Genomic DNA, 23481 nt, shown 5'->3' with positions numbered 1-23481 from the left:
GTTACACAACGGATAGTGTATTAAAATCAAACCTTACCCATTTAGGCATTTTTCCCCCATCTGGATCATGATGATGGTATTGTAGAACAATAACAGTGACAACAACAGAGAGGCCAACAATAATCATAGTGCTGGCAAAATACTGAGCTGCAAAATAAACAGTTAATTATAGCGATATATTTTGACTGATGCTGTTTTATATCTGTTATAAGGAGCGTTTATGTACACGTAAATGTAATACGAAGTTACTTTTTGCAGTGTAGTGCTACATAGGCTACTTCAGGTAGTTGTGAAAGATTTCTCAAAGCAGACAGTGCAGCTGTTGTTTTCAGAGCCATTATTTGAATAATAATCGTCTTAGTGGAACTGAGCACCTACCTTTTCTAAGCAACCTTGAAAAAATTTGCCCTCTCATTTTCTTTCACCAGTATCTTAGAGATTGGCTGGTATTTCTTTTGAAAAGCTTTTCCTTCCATTTGAGTGATTACAATAGGAAGACTTCATCATGTTTAGCTCTGTAGTCCTAATTGTGTCTGAACTATAACTCTCTATGTGGGAAACTGACTCCCCTATGCTCTCCCAAAACGACACACAGCTTCTCCCCGTATTTTGTTCAGACCAGACAGCACAGGGGTTGTACAGGTGATTGCACCCATGGGAGACTCTCATCAATTGGCAACACTTGCTGACTTGCACTGAGGAAACAAAGGCAACTCGGAAGCCCTCGTGGAGGGCTTGTAATCCCCTGATGCAGCCCTGTGGTGTCTCAGCCCATCTCCTCTCCCTCTCCCTCAGGTTTCCTGTCGAGCTCTCCTGGGGGAGCTGCCTTTCGCTCCCTGTAGCTGCTGCCTCGTGCCTGCGCTGTTCCCCACGCAGAGGGGTCGGGCACCTTCCGTTCCTCAGGAAGTCACTGCTATATGCTCACACAGTCGAGTCAGAACATTGTTTTCTAATTTAATTGTACATGTAATTTGCTTTACTGCTGGCTTTCATGCAAGGTCACCGCTTCTCAATTAGCAAAAATTAAAAGTGAATAAAAGCTGTAGTTAGCTTACCGATTAAGGGCACAGAATCAGATGTTGCTGGCATAATTTCAGCCACAAGTAACATGAAGACAGTGAGAGACAATAAAACTGTTATACCTGAAAGATAAGCATGAAGTATGAAACTAGATGAGTAGTTGTAATAGCAAGGCAGTAAGTGGCAGAGCATGAATCTGAAGGAGGCAAATGTATTGCTGTGGTTACCCCCCACCCCAGCAGAGAGGTAGGTCTGGGCAGGCTCCAGTCCTTTCTGGGGCTACCTCGGGTTCAGCGTGGCAGTGCTGTCAAACTAGTGCCAATACTGGTCCATGAGACTGCTGTGAATAGGAGAGGGATTACAGGAGATGAATAGGTCTGGGTCTTCTGAACTTGCACAGATGTATCTATATATTTAGATCCTTGTTAACTATTCAGCTTGTATCACCACTTGCTAATTAGCGGAGGTAAAACAAAGTACTTCTTGCTGCTTGTTTGCTTTAGAAACATGGTGTGATTTTTAGTATTTGAGCGTATGAGACTTGATTAATTGGCATGGAAGCTACAAGCAGTGTAATGCATAGAATTTCTGAAAAACAAGTTTGCTGTATTGGACAGACTTTGATATTTCTTGATAAAAGCATTTGAGTTCTGCATGTGGCTATGTTCAAGCAGTCATGACTGCTGGTATTTGGAGTTTGATGTCTGTTAGTCAGTGATCAGTTCCCATCTCTATGAAACAAGGTCCAGCTCTTTTCTCAGGACTAGTGTGAAAAAAACAGGGAGTCGCTGTCAGGTAGAAAAGGATTTAGGAACAAAGAGATCATCTTAAAAAATGGGGAGGGAGTTCTTGGAGAACTTTCTGGAGAAATGTTCATTATGTTCCTACATTTAACAGTTGCATTCAATTAGTAGAAGTCAGTGGATTTGCAGATTTGTATGGGGCAAGAAGTTTCATTATATATTTAACCACCATCTTAAGGATCAAGTACTTAAACTCATCAGACTTGTTTCACAAGCCAATAATTTAGTTTAAAATTGCTATAAAAATAGTAATAGTAGCAGTTAAATGGAATCAATCATTCTGAGAAGGCAAAAAGCAATCCTAGGCTCTTAATATGAGTCATAATTAAAAGGAAACATTAACAAGAATTCCATATGTAAGTGCTCAAATGCAAATTTGTGAGCTTAAGCTTTACCTAGTGAATGCGGATTTTTTTTTCAGCAATTAAACATCACAAAATGAAACCCTGCTTCTGAAGGAGGCTGGTTAGGAATTGTTATGCTTCCACTTGGCTGGCCAGAATTTCTCCCTTTCACAGCTTCACTGTCCCCTGAAGCTTACAGGAAAGGTTAACAGTGACACCTGTGCTTCAGCATCACACAGTAAAAACAGTTCATGAGCCAGGGCACATAAACTAATCCTCTGTGTCTCCGAAGACTGTTTAAAAAGAAATGCTAGAATACAACTTTTTTTTGGTTTGGTAATATTTGCAATAACAATATCCTATTGAAGATTTACCTAGTGAGATCTTTTCTCCTGAGTCTGCTGGAAGCAGAAAAACTAATAGGGCAAGTGCCGATATCAGTACACAGGGAATAAGAAGATTGAGTCCATAATAGAGAGTCCTGCGTCTCATAGTTACTGTGAATGTCACATCTGGGTAAGGTTCCTTACAACATTCATAAAAACTCTCAGATCTCTTCCCAGGAACTCCTGTGTAAAAGGGAAAAGGAAGAAAACCCCAAATTAATGTCAATAAACTCTATATTATGTAGTGATTATTTTATAAAAGGATGGCTTTCTAAGTTTTACTATAGGTAAAACTGCTTCTTCAAGCTTAATTCCCAATTAAGTCACTTTTGCCAGGTAATAATGGAAAATCGGATAAAATATATTTACTGAATTCAAGCTGACCTTTTTATGTTGATTTTCATCTTATGTCTGTTCTCAGAGTTTCATGCACCACTAGCTAGGTCATTTATTAATTTAGTTTCTCTCTTAATTTCTCAATCATTATTTCAGCTATTTCAGCAGTGAAGTGCTGTCAAGAGTGCAGGATCAGAGTGTAAATAAGAAATCAAGAGCTTACCTACTAAATCCCACTCTCCATTTGAAATATAGCCAGATATATCTGCTTCTTGCATTTGTAAGTCTAAGGACCAGCCTCCATATGTCCAGGACCCAAACTTCAGTTTACACATCTGAACATCAAATGGAAACCAGCGCACGTCTATGTAGCATGAGCTCTTAAATATGCCTAGGTTGGATTTTAAACAAGAACACCAAATTGAAATGCTTGTTCCACATAATTTCATTCCATTTTGTATCTGGACCTTGTTCTACATTGCACCCTTTGGCATTTAGTTGTAAAGCACAGTTAATCTCAGTTGTGTCTTGAGATGTAAAAAGCAAACATCAGTTATAGAAATGGAAAAGAACTGCATCAATTACGTATTGATGTTATAAACTGTGTTTTACCCAGTTCCATTTAGGCACACAGTAGATAAAGATTTAGAGAAGAGCACAGATTTCTAGATACCATATATCAGAAAGAAATGAAGCAGAATATGCAATCTGTTTCTCCTATTTCTGCTACTGAATAAAATAAGAGATCTTGAAAGATTATTTGCTATCTTATTAGATTTACGTGATCTTGTTTTATTCAGGAAGGCTAGCTTATTTTTCACGTGTTGAGTCAGGCTCTGTCATTTAGCAGCTTTGAGAATGGAACTGAAAACCCCGCACTAAATGGAATATCTTACATGAGAACAGGCAAACCCCTAACGTCCTCTGGGGATCTTAGGTAGAAAAACCAATTTGGAAAGCACTTGGCTCTATTACTGTACTTTCTAAAATTCGGGTTCTTGGAAGAGTTAATTCTGGGAACTGTGGTAATTGAATTAGGGAACAGAAACTACTCCACTGATCCACACCTGAGATTCAATGATATACTTCTGATATCCAATAAATACCAAACACAGACTATGTTCCTTTCAGGATTCAAAACTTTTTTGATGAAGCATCCAATGAATCGTTTCAATTGAAGAGATGTCCCAAGGTGTTCCTAAACATCTCATTGTAAAGTAACAAGCTAATAGAAGAAACAGCTAAAGTAATGAAATACATTTATATTTAGAGACATCACCTTTGATAAACAATAACTTCTTATACTAAGGGCTTCTATTTTTTTAATCTTCTTTTATTCTTCCACACTACTCTAATAGTGCATTATGACAGAAAAAATTAAATAATTGCAATAAAAAATCTTCTGTGGTGGTTTTCATACAGAAGTGTTAACCATGTAATTCGTGATGCATCTAGGCTTATATCTAGCAGATGACAGCTAGACACGTAAATAAAATACCAAGGAATTTATGTCAAATTTGAAACCACACCATATATAGGTACTCTGAGTTATAAGAATTTATGACATGAAAACCGCCTACCTGGTGGCAGATATTGGCAATGTCCTGAAGAATTGACTAAAATATTAGTGTGAAATGTAGCATCAAATCTTTCATCAGCACTAGAATAGGGAAAAAAGAAAATGAGTTATATACTCTGTGGTTCAAAATACCTGAGAAGAATCTGTTCTTCATAAAAGGATTATTTATCCCCAAAATAAAACATGTCAGCTTTTCTTCTGGCACCAGTTTCTTGTGGCCTTGGGGTAACCGGCCCTGATGGTATCGGATTTGTTCCTGATTACACTGTAAGTGAAGGCAAACCACGTCATTCTCTCTGCTCACCCACCTTGCAAGATTCACCACATTGCCTCAGCTTTTTATTGATTTCCATTTGGACAGTAAGCACTTTTTAAAAACTTCTCAAGCAGTTGTACAGGGTAATTTGTTCTCTTGCTGTCTACAGTAAGAGCAGCTCCCCTTCAGGCTTTCATTTGTGCAAGGGATAAGCAAAATGAGACGTACACTACTCTACTCTGTTGTATTGTTTGTAGTTTCCGACCAGTCGCCTCGTGGGGATGGGCTGGAATACGAGTTAAACACCGTGCCAGCAGCTCCAGGCACAGGAAAGGCAACGGGAGCCGCAGGGTCTGGCGTCTTGCTGCAGTTGGTGCTTGCATTGATCAAAAAACCCATGTTATCTCTAGGGTGATTTGAAAATCACAGGTCTCAGGTGTGTCTCTGCCTATTAGTGGTTTCCTATCGTATCGCTTTCTAATCACCTTGTAAAACATTGTTGGAAAAATACAGTAAGGATGTGAAATGAGGATAAAGTGAAACATTCATAATTTTGGCATAAAAGAAATTATAAGGGGTACATTTTTCCAGCAGCATAGCTCCTATTGAAATATTCTTAAAAAAAAAAAAAAAATGGCATACTCTGATAGAAAATTGTGTATCTCAGAAGCTAAAATAAAACAGTTTTTGTTTTAGTCTTTGTTACTTTGCATTTTATTTGCCCCACATGTATTTCAAAGACATTACATTTTAAAAGTATCTGACTGATCTGTGAAATGTGCAGACAAGAAAAAATTAAATCCAAATAATTACTCTCCCACCTGGAGATGCACTTTTTCCACTGGTGAGCTGAAGGCTCACAGTGCTGAAAGTCATTCACTGGTGTTTTTCCAGCTATTTAATTTGAACTCTGAAGATAAGCTGAGGAGTCTAAATATTGCATATGTAGTGTGAGTGGATTCTAGGACTTGGAGGGAAAAGGGAATTCAACTCTAAGGCAGCTGAAGTAATGCAGGCTGCTGTCCTTCAGCTTCACAGCTCATGGGTGGATTCTCTGCTGGTTAACAGACTGAGCTCTTGTCACAGCTTCTCTTCTAGCTGGAGCACTAACTGTTCTGCCTCATCTTGGCTGCCTTTTTTCCTGGCGTTTGTGAGGAACTCGCACTGCTGAGATGTCTCCTAACTGCACTGCCAGCTTCTGCAAAAGTGGATTCAAAGAATATTGGGAGAAGTGCGTATGTATGCAGAAGTCTGCTGTATGCAGCAAGGTGCATACACACATACATTCACAGGTGGGCATGCACACCCTCCAGTTGCATAGGACTCGTTACCTTAGAAAAGCAGACTTAAAGTTCTGCAGCCAGTTTCAATATTGGACATAGGCAAGTAATTTCAGAGACTTGAGTGTAGCCTCATTAGGGCTACATTAGGAAACTCAAGCCATGTAGTCAAATTTAGGATGTGAAAATATCCATGCGGAACAAATTGCTTGTAAAGTGGAAATCAATAACTCGAAATGAAATTCTTAGCTTCCTAGGCTAGTTTCTGTTTTCTCTCCCTCAAGCAGAGGTCAGTGAAGAACCAGAAGGCCATTTCTAAGACCCTGCTGTTCTTTCTGGCCATTTGCAAAAATAAAATTTTCAAAAGGCATCACGTGTCAATCACTTGATTGACACAAGTCACCAAGGAATTTGTTTCATTTCCATGTGGTTTTGATTTTAATAAGACACATTCTTAAAAGGATATCAAGAGATACTTAGACTCCACTTTGAAAATCTTTTTTTTTCTGGAAAAGAAGCATATATGGTTTCCTACACTGTGCTTCTAATTGTTTTTTGGAATGCGGTGCTTCAATTGGGATTACACTAAGCAGGAAAGCCGTTGTTTGATGAGATTTTGGACTCAAATATAATGATAGAAAATCATCTCTGCTATGTTTCTTCTTGAAGATATAGCCACTTGAAAGCAAATACTAATTGCAATACGTTGAGATGACAAAGCTGTACTTAGCAGACATAATCCCACTGGAACCTATCTGGAGAATCTCAGGTTTATAAACCGGAAAAATGAAACTGAGACCTAACTACCAGAATTTGTATTATTCCGTGAACTAATGAACACTATGTGGCCATTTGGAAAGTAATACCAGCAAAAATAAGCACTTCTAATGTTCTAGTAAAACTAACAAAGTAGAACAGAGCCAGACACGACACTAATAGTCAGTCCTGGAATTTGTACGTAGGCCAGCATTTTCCTCCCTCAGAAAAACTACAGATGGACTGGGCCTGGTCTCTTTACAACAGACTGGTAGTAAAATGTAATACAGCTGCCACTTTTCCACGTACTATGTTATCCTTCTCATTCTGTAATGTGCTTCAGGTACAGTTAGCATGGATGTACAGGTATTATGAAGAATAGTCGAAAATTGCTAAAATCGCCCTTTAATTTTGAATACATATCCTTAAATGTTGAAGCATAAATCTCCAGATGCACTGAAAGCGTCTCAAATATGTGGTACATGTGAGGAAGAATATTGTCATGATTCATTCTTTTGGAAACCTCTAAACCATTTTTGTAGAATACCAATTTTATGGCGTACCTAGAGTGTTATTCAGCAGGAGTATGGAAGTGAATGAATGATTTGTTGGTCTTTCCCAAGAATTCTGTCATTTATGAAATCAACATAGATTGGAAAAGATGGTCAAGAGAACAAATTTGTAATGAAAAATACATTAAGCAAGATCAGTGTTGCAAAAATACCTGTTCAGGTTGCATGTTTACATTTCTATGTACAGAGCATTTTGAGGCTGGTGTCTGGACAACTGAAGCACTAATTGCAATGCTTAAACCAGAAACAAGAAGTAATTCTGGCAGGCAGTTACAGTAAGTGTGGTGAGGCCTAGCAGAGACCCCCTCAAATCACTTAGTGTTAATTGTAGCTCTGAAAGAAGCATGGAAGAGTGCTGTAAGCAGTGTGTAGGTCCTGGAGAGAAGTACTCAGCTGGCTGACAAATGCTATCACTGTGTGCTGTCACCACAGCATTACAATTCAACAACACCTGGGAGAATGGCATTAATCATAAAGGTGATCAGCAGGAGGCAAAAGGACAGCATAGCTGCAGCTGACGTTGGTACAGATATTGAATGGGTGTTGCTGCCACAAAGGGCAGTGGAGAGGGGTGTCAGGTGGATGCATGCCATGAGGCTGTCTTCTTAGTAGACATATGGCAGGGACACTGAGGAAAAAAGCCATCAGGAAGACAAAAGGTTTGTGTCACCTGCACAGGCAAATAAAACACCAAGTACCCTGTCTACCACAAAAGAACCAGAGCAAGATGTACAAAGCTGATGTAAGGTCTTTCTGCTAGCTGGGGAACTGCACACGGGCCCACAATAACTGCGGAAGAACAGACATCTTCCAGTGCTTTAACAAGGCACTTCTGATGGGAAAGGAGACTCTCAGGTAGCCCGTGTTATGGAGCTACGAATTCTGTAGAGAGAGATGACTGATGAAAGAGCTGAGTCACAGCCCCACAGGCTGCTCAGACCAGGCCCCACGCTAGGCAGGGAGGCCAGCACCGGCCACAGAGCAGGCTCCCATACATCTGCAGAGCCGTGACAGTGTCAGCTTGCACCACAGAAAGTTTGAGACCATTCCGAAGGCTGGAAGAGGGTCCCTGTTTATTTTATGTGGGACTTCCTTGATATATGTGGTTATATCCATGACAGAGAGCAGAAGACCATCACTCCCAAAGAAATGCTCTCTATAAAGGGTAGCTTGAGCAATCAGAGGGGAACTGCACTGTTATATGTGCTCAATTTACTCCTACAAGAGCCTCTGTAAGAGGCAAAAACAGTCTTTGCTGAGCACAACAGACAGGTGGAAATTGGCATATCGTCAAGCCAGGCTTTTTTAAGTGAAGTGTGTGCACAGCCAGGTCTTCTGTTTAACTCGGGACTGTTGGAGATAAGGAACTTAGTACTTCCTTGGGGTTTCTTCTTATAATTGCTTAACATTGAATAAGTGAATAAAAACTACAGTAACAAACCAACAGCCAACCAACAAAACCTGTATGCTTTTGGTGCGGAAAGGAGCAGTGGTAACTATCACCATCTCATGCTCATTTTTTCCAACACCGAAGCTGGGCTATGGTTGTTCCTGCTACCCAAATGGAAGACCATTTGCTCTTCAAAATTCAGACTCTTCTAAAAGGTCCAGGCACAGATCTTGTTCCTTAGCAGCACAGAATGAATAGTTAGATTGCAAGTAAACAATTCCCTAATTGCAGGGGGGCATAAGGAAAACTTTTGTCTACAGATTCTTTAGTTATTTACTTTATAGGAAACATTGGACACGATGCATTTGCCAGTTTTTCATTGTACTCAGTAGATGGTAAGCCTAAGGAAAAATTCTACTTAAAGGTAATTAAAGATACCGAGTTTCTGAAGATGTAGGGTTTTCAATAATTGAAGCTGTTATTCTTACTCTTGTTCTTTTGGAAAATATAACTCCAGAACTCCGCCAAGAACTTTTTGTCTAGTTACTGTTCAACAGTGATATGGACAAAGAAATAATGAGGAAAAGGCATAGAGCAGATGATAGCTTATCAATATGGATATTCTCTTTCATATTTCATTTTGTCATACAGTACTATGAAGTAATTCATCAGTGGGCAGTGTGATTCTGTATAATGCCATTGAACAGAAAACCTGGCTGAAAACATGATTTTGTTTACATAAAGGTATATGCCTGCACTGATCTCAAGATGTTCATGTACTTTCTGCTTCTCCCCACCCCCAAAGAAAAACATCGGTATGATGGAATTGTTTTTTATTCCCCAACCACAGCTGCACAGATATTACATGCATGCATCTAAGGGAAGAATTTGGTTACTTGAATTCCATAGAAAGATGGAAAAAAACATACTTTTTGTACATAAAATCCAGCAGCTGCATTGCTTTCATAACAGAAACCTAGTGCAGGGGATGTCACAGTTGTGTGATATATTGGAAAAGTAGTGTGAATAGTACTTCACTAAAACAGTCTGCGCCATGCAATTGTATGCCTATGTTCTGTACTCCCATTAGAGCTAGTAATGTTTCTACTTAATAAGCAATGTTATTTTTATTTTTGATGTGCTGTTGTTTTAAATAGATCTGGGGTTTGTAGTGAATTTGCTCACAGATAACACTTCAAATCCTTAAACAGACTAGCATCCAGTTCCAGCTGAGATTTACTACTGCACCTTGCTAAACGGTATGATTCCACAGCTAAAGTTTATTGTGAATACTCCAAAAAAATGGGCCACTAATTTCTTACACGTAGTCTTTCAGAAGGATTCAGAGCTCCAGTGAACAGGGTAGTAAGCAATTAGCATTTGTTCTATTTTCTTGTTTAACACCCCCTTTTCTCTGTATCTTAAATACTCAAAGTCACTTGTATTTACTCTCTTTTACATACACTACCAAAAAAAAAAAAACACTTTACTACAGACTCTTTTTGTTCTTTCTAAGAAGTAGTAATATGCCACCTTTTTAAACTAAATGCATTCCACAATGGGAACCAGCATATAATGGTGCAGCCAGAGAGTCATCTCAGCCAAGTTTCTGCAGCTGATTGAATTCACCAGTAAATATTTACACCAAGCAAATAATTTCAGAGAAAATTATCACTACTTGTGCCGTTAAACACAGCCAGGAAAGTTTAGTTTTCTAATCATCACACAAAATCCAACTAGAATTGATTACAGAGAAGCTATCAGTATTTACTAAGTACCTGCAAATATGACCTCCCATTGTGCAAACTAGTTATTTTCCAGTATTCCAAATTTGCAAAACCTAGGCATTTTAATGAAATGGTTATGCCATTTGTCTTAAGTTCTCTCCTTCCCCACAGGAAAAAAAAAAAAAGTGTGTCCACCTGTTATAGAGAAGAATATCTGGCTTCCAAATCAGTCCATCAGGAAAACGGACGTTGTTCACTCCAGGGTATTCAGACACATTCCACTGTAAGTAATGATCTGTCCAGTACTAAAATATACAAACCAAACATGTTAGCTCTTCTCATCCATGGCTTTAATTTTGTTCTCCAGACTGTATAGCTTGAAACAATACATGTTTTCTTGTTAGAGATATTATTTAGCTTCAGACAGTAAAATGCTTGAAAAGGGTGAATTAGGCTACCAAGAGCTCACTGGAAAGCATAAAAATCTCATTTTCAATTCACACTGCAATGCATATAACAGCATATAAAAGAAGATCTGATATGCTTGTATTTTATTGTTCATGCTGGCTCAGGTACCAGTTTGGGATGGAACAGATTTTGTTTTACAATTCATACTTAACTTCAGTGACTTTTTTTTTCATCAGAGACCACTTTGTTTTCTGTGGTTGCAAATTCTTAGGTTGTAATAACTTGATTACTGGAGTGTGGTAGAGCAGCCAACAGTCTCTGCTGATAGGAAAAACAACTGAAATGGCAGAACAGTTAATACTGGCTTTAGAAGGCCTTAGCAGCTCCTGTGGGCTGAAGTTAGCCAGCCTTTTGAAGCAGAAGCTTTCTTCCTGGCTGGCACTTCCTGCACTGGAAGCTGCCGCCCTGGCGGCTCTCCAGGCTCCTTACAACAATTCCATGACTGCCAATATAGGCATGGGTTCTGTTGTGGTCAAACCAACAGGGTTTAGAACAGTGTTTCTTGGCATATGCTTCCATATTTTTCTCATAATTTTTTTACTAAGAATTTTTAGTTCTTTGTCACCTGGACAAATGATCTGAGTTTTGTATTGCTTTTTTCCTTTTGCTCTACAGATACTAGTTGTTTTTTTGTTTTGTTTTGTTTTGTTTTGCTTTTACAGGAATCTTAAATCAGAATATGTCTGTTAATGTTTTTTTATTTTCACTTCCTGTAATTAGTTCTCTAATTACAAACTACGTGTCTTGCTCACGTTTATCTATACACAGCTTATATAACCTGATCAACTGCTTGTCGTCTTTTTATTTCGGGATTTTTAGCTCAATTTTTATGGTAAAGTATATTATATGAACTTCCCTGATTGACAAAAATTCACTGTACTTTCTACCACTTATCTTTAGTAGAATTTAGACATACCAAGATCCTCATGATACTTTATTTATTTATTTGCTGAGTGTAGTAATGTAAACCAATTGGAGTGTGGTTTTGAGGTGTTGTGTTTAAACCTGTGGGTCCTTGTTTGCATTATGTGACTCTTTGTCAAGAGCTGACAGAATAAGTCACTTTTTTGACTAGCAGGCACATGGCTGGGACTATAGGGCCATGGGGCAGCTCCCGCTGAGCTCACTGGCCTCCCAGACTCTGTGGCTGATTGCCATCTGAATAGCATTAAAATAATACCAATGTATCCAAGAATTTCTTATTCTAATTTCTACAAGTTATTGTAGCCAACGTGATGTAGCACAGGGTGTCACGGAATGCTGTAAAGACAGTCAAAAGTCTAATAGAAAACTTAATTTTGAAGACTGGATGGGAAATAATGCTAAGCAGATTGTGGTTGCTCTCTTTAGCCTCATTTACAGAGTATTTACTCATCAAGCTGGGCATGAGCTGTCTCATTTTGTTTTAACTTTGGAGCTACAGTCTCCGCTGTAGCTGAAGTATGATTGATGCAGATTAGAAAAGCAAACATCTAAGGGTACTTGGCTTAGTATTACCTGTTTGACTAGGCAAGGCTCCTGCTGTAACTTCGGTGGAGTTTAAGATTCTGATACTGAGCAGTATTGCCATGGAGATGCAGTTCTTGACCAAAGAGTCAGGATAGCTGCTAGTTTTATTCGCCCTTCTCCCAGGTTATTTTATGCACTCAAGTATTTCATTGATGACTAGATAAAATTCATTTAAGATACATCTTTGATTATATATATGATTTATCAAGGAAGGGAGTGGAGGCAGACATACAGGGAAGACCTTCTCATTGCAGACCATTGCGTCATAAAATGTCATATGTTTGCCTCAATCATGCTTTGAATCTGTCTAGCATATGTTGAATAAACAGTGAATAGAGAAACACTTTTTTTAAAAAAAATGTAAACACAGGCTATGAAAAGTGGCTGCATTTTTTGTAGTATTTAAGTGATCTGCTCATTGTGGTCTTAACATGGTCCACATATAGTGTGTACTTAGGTGAATAAATCAAAAGAAATACAGTGAATATATAAAAGAATCAAAAATTTACTTGGGGAAAAATATCTCCAAAAGGACAAGGACACTAGGATAAAGAGAGGAAAAATAAGTGATAGCTTCTTGACTGTGAATTGTCATATATTTTCCTGGTAAGAAATTATAGCAACATTTTGTCAAAGCCAAAACCATATTATATTTGACAGTTTTAACCCTGCTGTAAAACAAGCCTATAAAACAGCATGAGCTAAATGCTTCTTCCATGTCAACTTCTCTTTGTGAATAAATGGAATAGCCATGCTGTCCTCTCCAAAGGTCATCCAAACAATCTCTCATCTGTTTCCTGAAGCCTGCCACAGTGCAGGAGGGGCCTTCTATAGAAATGCTCTAATCAAAGAAAAAAGAATCTATGTAGATCAAATGAGCTGATTAAAGAAACTGAAAGGTGTAAAGTTTCTGTTGAAGCAGCATGATTGTCTTGAAAAGTAAACCTCTCCTGTAAAGCTTTACTTAGCCCAAACAGTTCAGTTTGTGCAATGCAGATGGGAATTAAATGCCAATTCTCATCCCAGCTACTGTAGTATGGAGAAAACTGCCCACATCACCCCATCTTTGTAAAGCATGGGTTTATGGAAGAATTTTTTAGTGGCAGCACTAGGAGCCTGGTAGTCAGCATGGTAAGAGGCATCTTGTTAGTTCTCAATTTTTGTGGTAAATAATTAAAAATTCAAGTCAGAATAAATCTGTGTAGGCTCCTTTGCCTTAGGGGCAGCTCTCTCACTAGTTAAAGAAAGAAGAAATTTAAAATACTCTCACAGTGTTCTTGACTGTTCTACTGTCTGTTCCATTTATTAAAAAGTGAGTGACACTTACCCCTACCCGGTAATGTCAGCCTTGAGTTAATGGGGGGCAAAGTTCTCTGCTGTGCTATCTAGCGGTGGCAACAGAGGTATGTTAAGTCTGAAATAAGGTCTGAAAATTCTGTGACAACTGTAGCAGCTAAACATTGCATCAAAAGGTAAAATAAAGCTACTGCTTGAAAAACAAACACCATATGTATGCAAAACAAACAGGGAAACCAGGATAAAAATACAGTGTTCGCAGCTGAACATTAGGAAGCTGAACCTGTGTTCCAATACATATTTGTCATGTAACTGAGAAACAGAATTTGGAGAAATAACCTTAAAAAAATCTCATCTTTACAGTTAATCTTTGATGATGATTGATGTTTAACAAAAGCAGTATTTTGAACACGAAAACAGCATGTCCATCTTAATTAAAATTCTCTTGCAGTTTCCTAAGGAGACAGACTGAAAGCAAAGCAAATAGGACAGCAGAGACATGCGGTTAGGACAATGGCAGTAGGTCTCAGGAAATAATGAATCTCTGTGGAATAGATCTCCTCCTGTTTCTGAAGAAGTGTGGTGATTTTCAGAGTTCTGATCAAAACAGCTCTTACAGATGAAATGTGCTTCATACATGTATAGGTTTCTTTCACAACCAAATGATTTACCACATAGTGGATTTGTTGAAATGGGTGATAAGGAACTTGTACCTACAGTTACTGCAACTTTGGACATCGGTATCTTAGGGTGGTCAAGAGTTTTTAGAGTGACTAAATCAAGGCCAGTGAGTTTGTGACATACCTAGCTGTGGTGACTCAAATTCATAAAAGTTTTCAGAAACACCTGAAACAACATCAAGTCCTAAATTTCAGCCTTGCAGTTTGCCATTCACTTTAGCTTTGTACACTATGTGGTGAGATACAGAATGAAAGCTTGAAAGCTTCCTAAAATTCACACCATCACAAGATGAAATGTGAAGACCAAAGGAGGAAAAAACTTGCTTTGTTTCTCAGAACTCACCATTTGTAGCCAGATGTTTGTTGTTAATACCTGATTCTTTTCATCCTGAAAGGAAGAAAGAAAGGAGGGGAGAAAAAAACAAATGACAGCTTAGTATCATGTGGCTAACACTAGTAAATACAGTCAACTGTCATGGAATAGTTGTGCTAAGGTACCTTTTAAAACAAAAAGAATCATTGCCCCTGCCTAGCTGCATGGCAAGTTTTCACAGGTAGTTTGTAATGTATTTCATATTACTGCTGTCAGTCAAACTGCTACTGGAGGGTATCTTTCTGCCAGATTTTTTCCTGGGGCTCCTTCTTTAATAATATCTCAAAAGGCAAAAGAGATTATCAGAGAGGTTGCCTATCTCACCTTTGCTTAGGAGCAGCCCTCTCACTAATTAACCCTACACACCAGACGCGGGCAGCTAATAGAAACAACATTGAGCACAGGACGTGTGACTAACCTCAGGTGGCCGGTACTGAGGCTGTATCGAGTAGCTTCTTAACAGGCAAGCAGCACCACTGGTTTCAGTGGAACTACACATTGAAGTGTTCCATCCCAGTTTAACCTGAGAAGGGTTGTCAGGGCAGAACATTTTTGTGCCTGGAAGTTACAATTTGAAGGCCTTACTGCTCACCTCCTGTGACTATCTGATGTAAGCTCAGGTGACAGAATTGGCATCTTAATGCTGCAGTTAACTAAGGGGATGGATTGTTCATTCCTCAGACACAGGGAAATGCTGGTGATCTTACTTCTCTGGAGGTACCAGCAATTACTCATCCCTCAAACTGTATCGGCATCCACCTGGGTTGTGTGAAGTGAATGGAATATACCATATACTGTCCGTGTTCCGCCCTCTGAGCTGAATGCACAATCCCTGTCCCAGCAACAGCCAGAGCTTCATTTGCAGTCTAAGGAGGTGAGATAGCAAGTTTCAGTCACCTGTACAGCAGGAACTGTCAGAGTTGCTTGTCTATCTAGACCTCTGAATTTAAATCTGTCTCTCTTGAACTTAAATGTTGTTCCTAAATGCCCCAATATGGCCCAAAAAGATTTAATCACATTTCATACCAAAACAGCTGTCTTTTTGATAATACTCTTTACTAAAGATAAATACTCTTTTGCTGTTGCTTGGTGGACTTATAATTGAACAAAAGTTCCGAATGATGTTTAATTGAAGTGATATTAGATTAGCACTGCAGTAAAGAGTTACACAGCATGCAAAATCAAACACAGTGCAAGGGATAACAGTATTTTGAAAGCAAGTGGAGCCTTTTGAGGAACAGCATCGGTAAGCGTATGCCAGCATTACTAGGTTGTGTGTCATCACAACTAAATGTACAACATAGAGACAAGTGAAATATTTAGGTAAGATCAGTATTGTGAATCAATAGTCTGCCCTCAAATGCACATTCCTACGTTCCTTTAAAATAAAAAATATAAGGAATCACAGACCACAGCAAGTGATTCAGCACTTTTCCTATTTTCTGCTTCATCACCTCCGTGAACCTTGCTTTTCCACTGAATCTTATCTCAAGTGAACAGCTCATTTAAATGGCATCCTGGGGAAACAGGCTTCTTTAACTCTTTGGTACCAGAAATATGTTATTAAGGGTGCTGAAGACATTTCTGAAGATGTCAGCCAGGCAAAATAGTAGTTAATTTGTAATAGTAGCTATTATTCTCTAGCCATGCAAACATTAACTTGAGTCCTCTCTGAGTAACCTCCATATGGTATAAGAGCACAACAAAACTAATTTACATGGGATCTTTAATTAATGAGTGAAAGAAACAATGCTTAAGAGATCATTCATACCATGAACTGGTCTATAAACGAGTGTTGCAAATAAGGGATATGTAAAGCCTGTATATGTTTCTATTCATCATTTTAGGTCAGACATAAACACCACCAATGAAAACAGCATGTAAAGTTCAGTAGCATTTTCTCAACGCTCTGTGTGTCATCCCCAGATGAACATGCCAACTTCTGTGACACGATGTCCGATCTATTGCACCTAAGCAAATCTGAGGGCACCACTGCTGTGTGGCTTCACCACAGGACACAGTAGGTTTGTTGCTCTGCACAGGTCTAACTGGCTACACAAAGGTGCAGGGCAATTCAGAATCCATTATGTTGTGGGAAACTTGTTTCAGGACGATTAGCTAAATGGCATGTACTCCTGCACTGTTAAATCCTGAATTAACCTCACATTTTACTCCCAGTGTGATCTTTTTCTACACACAAATGGCTCCAGCTTTAGATAAGTGATGTTTTAAAAGTTCCCTTTTGAGTAGCAGGAAAAGACTGCACTAAAGCTGGAGTGCTGCTGATGCTCAAACTAATGATATGCCATGGGGATTTATTTTGAAGCCCTGAGTCTACAACATAGGCAGATGAACTATTTCTGGAATAACATAAAGGAGCTCTACTATCAACCAGCACACATCACAGAAGCAGGCTAGAAAGCTAGCACTCACCAGTGAAACTAGCCCAGCTGAAGGGAACAGCAGCCCTTTAATCCAGCTGTGCTGCTGGCAGTGATTCAGCTGCCTGCCACACTGCCTTGCAGCTGGGCACATGGCAGAGCCATTCCAGGATGCCTGCAGGAGACTCTGCAGACATTTTCTGGGGCACTAATCCAGCCACTGAAAGGCAAGAGTTATTCTGAGCAATAATCTTTCGCTCAAAACCTACCTGAAATTGAGTATCTAGAGAGTACTAATTCAAAAATAACCCTTACGGTGAAGACAAGCCCTAAATGAAGATGGACCATGCTGCTTTCCTCGTGTTTCTTTCTGGTATTTTAAATGTTTACAGCCTTAAAGAGTATGTTTGATCAAAACAGCTCCCACTTGGATCGCTATATTTCAGGATCCATCAGTGTTTGAATCGTAAATCCTATCGCGGCTCCTCAGCTGTAAGAGCTCACTGCATGCTGAGGGTTGGTTTATAGCATTTTTCCTAGGAGCTAATGGCTTCCAGAATTGTAGTCGTTATTGGATTGACTCACCCATCGCTAGAGGAAAGCTTCTGATTTAAAGGCTTTGTCCCTTTCTCCAGGCCCAAGTGAAGCTGGTGGCAGTGGGGCAGAAGACATTCTGCAGTTTCTCCTGTCTAGGGGACTTTTTTGGTACTGTTTTAGAAGCTTTACAGCAAACTGCATTATTACCATTTTTCATCAGAGTTGTGCAGTACTTCCCCATTAAGTGATGGGTGGGCTTGAAATGTTCCACAGAATGTCACCATTTCTTGTTGCATCGCAGTATGTTATGAACACTTTGTAAAAAGCGTAGAATGCCAAGGCAAGGCAGCTCCTGTTACAAACCTTCTCTACTATAAAGGGGCAAAGAAAAGACCTTGAGACATTCTCAAATGCTGGGAAAATTAGTCAGAGAATGAGGCCAGTAACTATATAATGTAGTCTGGACTGGTATGGTGTTTTGTCCCATGCCAGCTACGTTAGGTTATGTGCTGTGCAGGTGGTGGTACTGGACAAGTGGCACAGGTCACGAGGAGTTAGATAGGTTTCATTTGTGCAGGGGGAAGTTGGTGGGAGGCTACCTCACTCTGCTTAATTCGTATTTGTGGTCATGATATGTGATGGCAGATGGCAGCTGCTACTGGATTGATTATCACATTGTTTTATGGTAGCATGATTAATGGAGGGAAAGTAGTTGGCATCAGGAAGACTTGAGTGGTCCTTCACTCATTTCTGAAGCTAGAGGTACCAAACATTTCTGTAAGTTCTTGCAGGGAATTGCACTGTCTCCGTTCTTCCATTTCCCATCCAATTTTGTCTGCCTTTTCGTTTTAAAACAATCTGTCAGACTGATCACCTTTGGAAGCAGAGTATCAGATTCTCATATTCCCCTACCCTTACTCTATGGTCAACAAAATATGCAAAAGAAGGTACGTGGAGATTTGACAGTGCTTTGTGCAGGACATTAGCCTGGGCAATATAAACTTTGTAAGGGACATTATCTGCTTACTTTCAAAGGGATGTCAGCTTATTTAGCAATCACACGAGAAAAGCCACCCAGCAAAAAGCAAGGGGAAAAGCGAAGTAAGCCTGCGTGCCTGTAGACTGGCATGCAGACGGTGACGTGCAAGTAGCAAGAAATGAATGCTTCCCAGAAGACTCGCATAAAATGATGTCCTAACTAAAATCTGTTAGCAGTAACTCTTGCACTTCAATTCTTCATTTATTTCTACATGGTTAAATGTCACCTAAATCACAGAAAAAGTAAGACCTAAGGAAAGAGGGCTATGTTGCTAATGTCACCAGGGAGTTTAGTCACAGCACTGCAGCTGTGTCTGGGGTTCCTGGGTGAAGATGGTTGATGTAGTCAGGGAGCAGCCACTCCTACCATGTCACCTCTTCGAAAACATACTGCTACCAGGGGGCTGCCATCATATTCCCTTCCCTCTTGAAGAGAAGAAATTAAATATTTATTTAGTGACAACAACAAAAAAGAAAAAATACTTTTTAGTGTGGCAATAACATGGATGGTGAAAAATGCAGCATCTACTTCCTGCTCCATAGACTTGTTTTTTTTTTTCTGAAACAATATGAACAGGAGAACCTGAAAGCTTGACAAGAAGTGTCGGAGGACTGCAGAGCATTGGGCTGGTGCAAAACTGAGGGGCAACAGAACCATCAACACAAACCATGTCAGTTTTAGAATTAAAACCTTTCAACAAAATCCAGTCCAAGTTTGCAAACTGTTTCCAGATGACTGGAATGACATTTTTTTTTCAGAGAATGAAGGCTTCACAGAAACCTTTTTTGCTTGCCACTGCTCATACGCTAGAGTCTATTCAGCTCCTTCTGTTCTAATCTCCAGACACACTCACTCATCATTTATGTTTCTCAGGGCCAAGATAGATAGCACAGACTCTCTATAGAAAGTCTTTTCCCCTTCCTGCTCCCTCATCTTTCCAGGCAATGCTTGTCCCTCTTTTGTCCATTTTCTGCAAGACTCCTAAGAAAATTCCCATTCAGAAGAGTTTAGTCTTTTCTTCCCCATAAGTAAGCTAAAGATTTGCAGCTAGTGAAATGACTGACTACAGTCACAATTCCTAAATGCTTATTTTTAATAAAAGCATTTCCTAAAACCAGTTAATCTCCTTTCTTTCTGTAAAAACAGCTATGTTAACTCTTCAGACTGCATCAGTCTTCTAAATGTTTTGATAAATAATTACATAGAGCTGTAAAGGAAAACAAATCACTTGCTTTGTTGAAAAACAAGTTAGTAAGTTCCTGAATACCATTTTGAGAAATATTTAACTAAATCAGAATTTTCATAAACGATAATTCCAAAAACCTTTATTTATTGATTCAACATGTGAAATTGTACCACTGTTCACATCTGAGAACCAGAAGCCTCTTACATGGCTATGAAAATTTTAGCATCAGCAGTCTTTGCCTTCACAGTTGAAGGGTAATTCATGTAATGCTTCTATAGAAACACAGCTAATATGATTTGGCTTAGAGCCTTAACTCTGAATGAGCTGGCATAGCAGTGGCATACTGCATAACTCTTAAGGTTAGTTAAACACAAGTGTGCAAACTGCAAAGTAAGCAACAGAACTCCTCCTGAGAGCAGCAGAGTCAAGTTTTCACCCCGTGATTTCAGAGAAAGCCTGTTGTGCATTTCAAGAACCAGCATTATAAGGCTTTAGAGACACAGCTTGCTTTCAGCCTTCTTCAGCACCTCTTTGAACTGCACTTCGTTTACTATGAACCTTAATAAAAGTTCCTAGAAACATGTTAAGACATCGCTCATTATTAGCAAAAATGCTAGGCTCCTGACCAGCATCTCGTCACAAGACCAACGCTCGTAATTGTAGTCTGAAATTAAGCGTGGGCTGGCAGCCAGTGAGAGACTGGTAAGGCACTTCCAATATAGATTTTCACTTCTGTTTGCTTCAATGTTAGCCTCTTAAAACCAGAAGGTTAATTAGTTCATTAGCTCTTACCTCACTGTCTCAGCACTTGTTCATTAAACATTCTCAGCATCTTCTGTCAAAGTACTAGCACCTAATGAAGTTTTATCCTCCCTCATTTAAAATCCTGCCATGTTTAATTAGTGAGGGAATTTTTGCATAACACAGCTTGGGGTTTTCTTCCTCTTCCTTTTTAGGGTCACGCACTGAGCTCTGTATAAAGTGAAAAGGCCTAAATTCTTAGAGTGTTAATTCTGAGAGAAGGGACTGGAGGGTGAGTTAATCACTCATAATATGGCCAGTTGGCAAAAGATACATCTACTGCTAGCTTTTGGCTTCTTTTGGCAGTTCTCTGTTGCTGTCAGATCAAGCTGCTGTCAAGTGGAGCTAAGATTCACGGAAGCTATCAGGCCCTAACGATAGAGCAGACATAATCCCTCGTATAAGCAATGTGCTGAAGATCCTATCTGAGAGCCCAGCATTGAAGCAGTGCCATAAGCTTGGAAGAGGATCAAAGAGGTTATAGAATGAGCTCCCCAGCAAAGCCAGATCCTAGATGGGTTCCATAGCAAGCTGCTCATGTAGCAGGGAATTGGAAATGAAGAAAAGATTAAGTCAGATGAAAGCCTGGGAATGGGGAATTCCTTATCCTGCAATGGTCCTTCTGAGCGGTGGACACCTGATTATCACTGTGCTTCACCTTCCTGTTTGAAAGAACAGGGGCAATAATGCTTCCTCAGCTCTGTGCTATATGTAAGGATAAAAACATAGAAGCCAGCAAGGTGCTCATGTATCTTGTGGTTGGAGCTGCAGGCATGCTTTTAGGCAGCCATAGTGACAGGATGAAGCTGAGATCCTCAAAACTTTATGGAGAGAAGCGGAGGGGCTGGACTTCCCCATTCCTGTGCATCCTGCTGGTGCACAGCGGCACCCTGCGTGGCCAGCCCCCAGGAGAGGCCAGGGCAGCATGTGGTCCAGCCTCACCTACCTGGAGCCCTCCTGAAAGCACCGCAGTGAGCTCACATTCTTTCTAACATTAAGTCAGTATGGGGGAGAGGCTTGCAACTCTTTGCTCTTTGTGTGCTGAGGTTAGTGCTAAACTTTGGTGTTAAAGTCAAAGGTGGCCCACTTCTTAGGAGCGCTTACGTAATTGAATTTTGCCATCTTGAGGATAAAGATAACAATCGGTTATTCAAAAAAGCCATCCCAGCACTTCTGCAGAGACATTGAAATGAGAATTGCTGCTGCTTGCCAAGCACTGCCTGTAGTCCTTACGTGGGGGCAGTAGCAAGTCTTCATCTTGAAGACTGTAATAGAGGCTGCTCCCTAGTGTGGCATGTTTGTTAGCCCTAAAGCCTAAGGAATCAACTACATTTCCCCTGCTAAAAGGCAAGATTGATTAAAATGCACACTGGGATGGAATTAAGGATTGTTTTTTTTTTTTGTTTGTTTGTTTTTTTTGCATAGGAATAAAAAGCCATGTGGAGAGTTGATAATGTGAAATAGTTTTTTAGGGAACATAAAGGTGAAGAAAAAAGCTGCCCTTAATTACAGGTAAAATTCTGAGGGTTTGGGGTTTTGGTGTTTTGATTTGTTTTTAAAATTGTCCCATATGTGCTCTGTTTTGCAAGTCTGAAAAACTCCAGTGGTTCCTTTATACCATTCGGTCTTACATGCCTTTTTCAAGAAGCAGCCTGTGCTCTCTCCCCAGTTACTTTGTCCTGCTTTAAAGGAAAGGCAGAGTTTGTTCAAAACAGTGCACGGGTCTTCTGGAGTGATGCAAATCTTATACAGCAGCCAAACTGCTGGAGGAAGAGCACAGAAGAGCCGTCTGGACAGAGCATCTGAGCCTACTTAAAACATGGGAATGTGTTTCCGTTCCATTTGTACTCTGACAAAACATCTGCGGTTGTGACTGCCATTGACTGTAACAGAGCTTTGTCCTGGCAGTGGACTTGAGACTTATTTCCACCTAGTTTCACAGAAAAGCAGTGGAGATTACAAATGTGTGTAACAGGCTCGTGATGTACCATTTCTGTTACCATGGGGATGTAATTGTAATAGCAGTCATTTTTCTTTTTCAGTACATCATTATTAACAAGAGATTGTATTTAGATTTGAACACATTCATCCTTGCAAAGACAAGCAGGGATCAGGCTTATTAAATGAGCAGAGTACAGCATAGCTAGGAAAATACTTCAGAACATCTTGTGGGAAAAAAATATTCTTTTGAAGAGCAAGAGATGGAGGGTGGATTTATTTCAGCTCATGAATTCCCATGATTCACTGTAGGTTTCACTCAGTTCAATTATTAAATATAGCATAGACCTAAAAGTGTCGCTGCATTTACCGCAAACATGCTAAGTAATAACTGTATTCTGTCACCTCTACAAGTAAGTCTTGATTCAGTTGTATTTCATGGTGCTCCCATTGAGAAGACGGAACCCTGCGTTAGTGTTCAGTACTGGCTCTGGGCGGTGGTTACCATTGCCAGTTTGACGCGGATAGGCACGCCAGCTCCTAACGCGTGCTGGGATCTGGCAAGTACAGACCGTTCCCCAGAATAAGGGAATAAAAGAGCTCCCATAGCCTTCCTCCCCAGAGTTAAAATGGGAATTGAAGCCTTTGAAGCTGATGTATTTGCCTAGAGATGAGCTGCAAAACACAGAAGTTGAAAGGTCAGGTTGTTACACCCTGATGTAACAGTAATGCTAAGATAGACTTATATGTAGGGGTTCAACTATATCTTATTCTTGCTTATCAATTTTTAGTCATATATGACTTGTTATTAAGTCTTCCTCCTC

General features: G+C 39.7%; 1 protein-coding gene across 1 annotated transcript in view; it reads right to left on the bottom strand.

The window, feature by feature from the left end:
• CHRFAM7A (CHRNA7 (exons 5-10) and FAM7A (exons A-E) fusion) overlaps window positions 1-23481 on the bottom strand; it is a 42391-nt gene that overhangs the window by 6056 nt on the left and 12854 nt on the right. Inside the window, exons 3-9 of the mRNA XM_035335756.1 lie at window positions 14746-14790; window positions 10645-10754; window positions 4470-4549; window positions 3113-3280; window positions 2542-2736; window positions 1056-1142; window positions 38-147 (exon numbers count right to left, since the gene is read on the bottom strand). Coding sequence (XP_035191647.1) covers window positions 38-147; window positions 1056-1142; window positions 2542-2736; window positions 3113-3280; window positions 4470-4549; window positions 10645-10754; window positions 14746-14790 — 795 coding nt within the window. The remainder of the gene's footprint in view (window positions 1-37; window positions 148-1055; window positions 1143-2541; window positions 2737-3112; window positions 3281-4469; window positions 4550-10644; window positions 10755-14745; window positions 14791-23481) is intronic.

This window comes from Oxyura jamaicensis, chromosome 10 (genome assembly GCF_011077185.1).
Source record: "Oxyura jamaicensis isolate SHBP4307 breed ruddy duck chromosome 10, BPBGC_Ojam_1.0, whole genome shotgun sequence".
Lineage (NCBI taxonomy): Eukaryota > Metazoa > Chordata > Aves > Anseriformes > Anatidae > Oxyura > Oxyura jamaicensis.
This window is presented reverse-complemented; position numbering and strand designations above follow the sequence as displayed.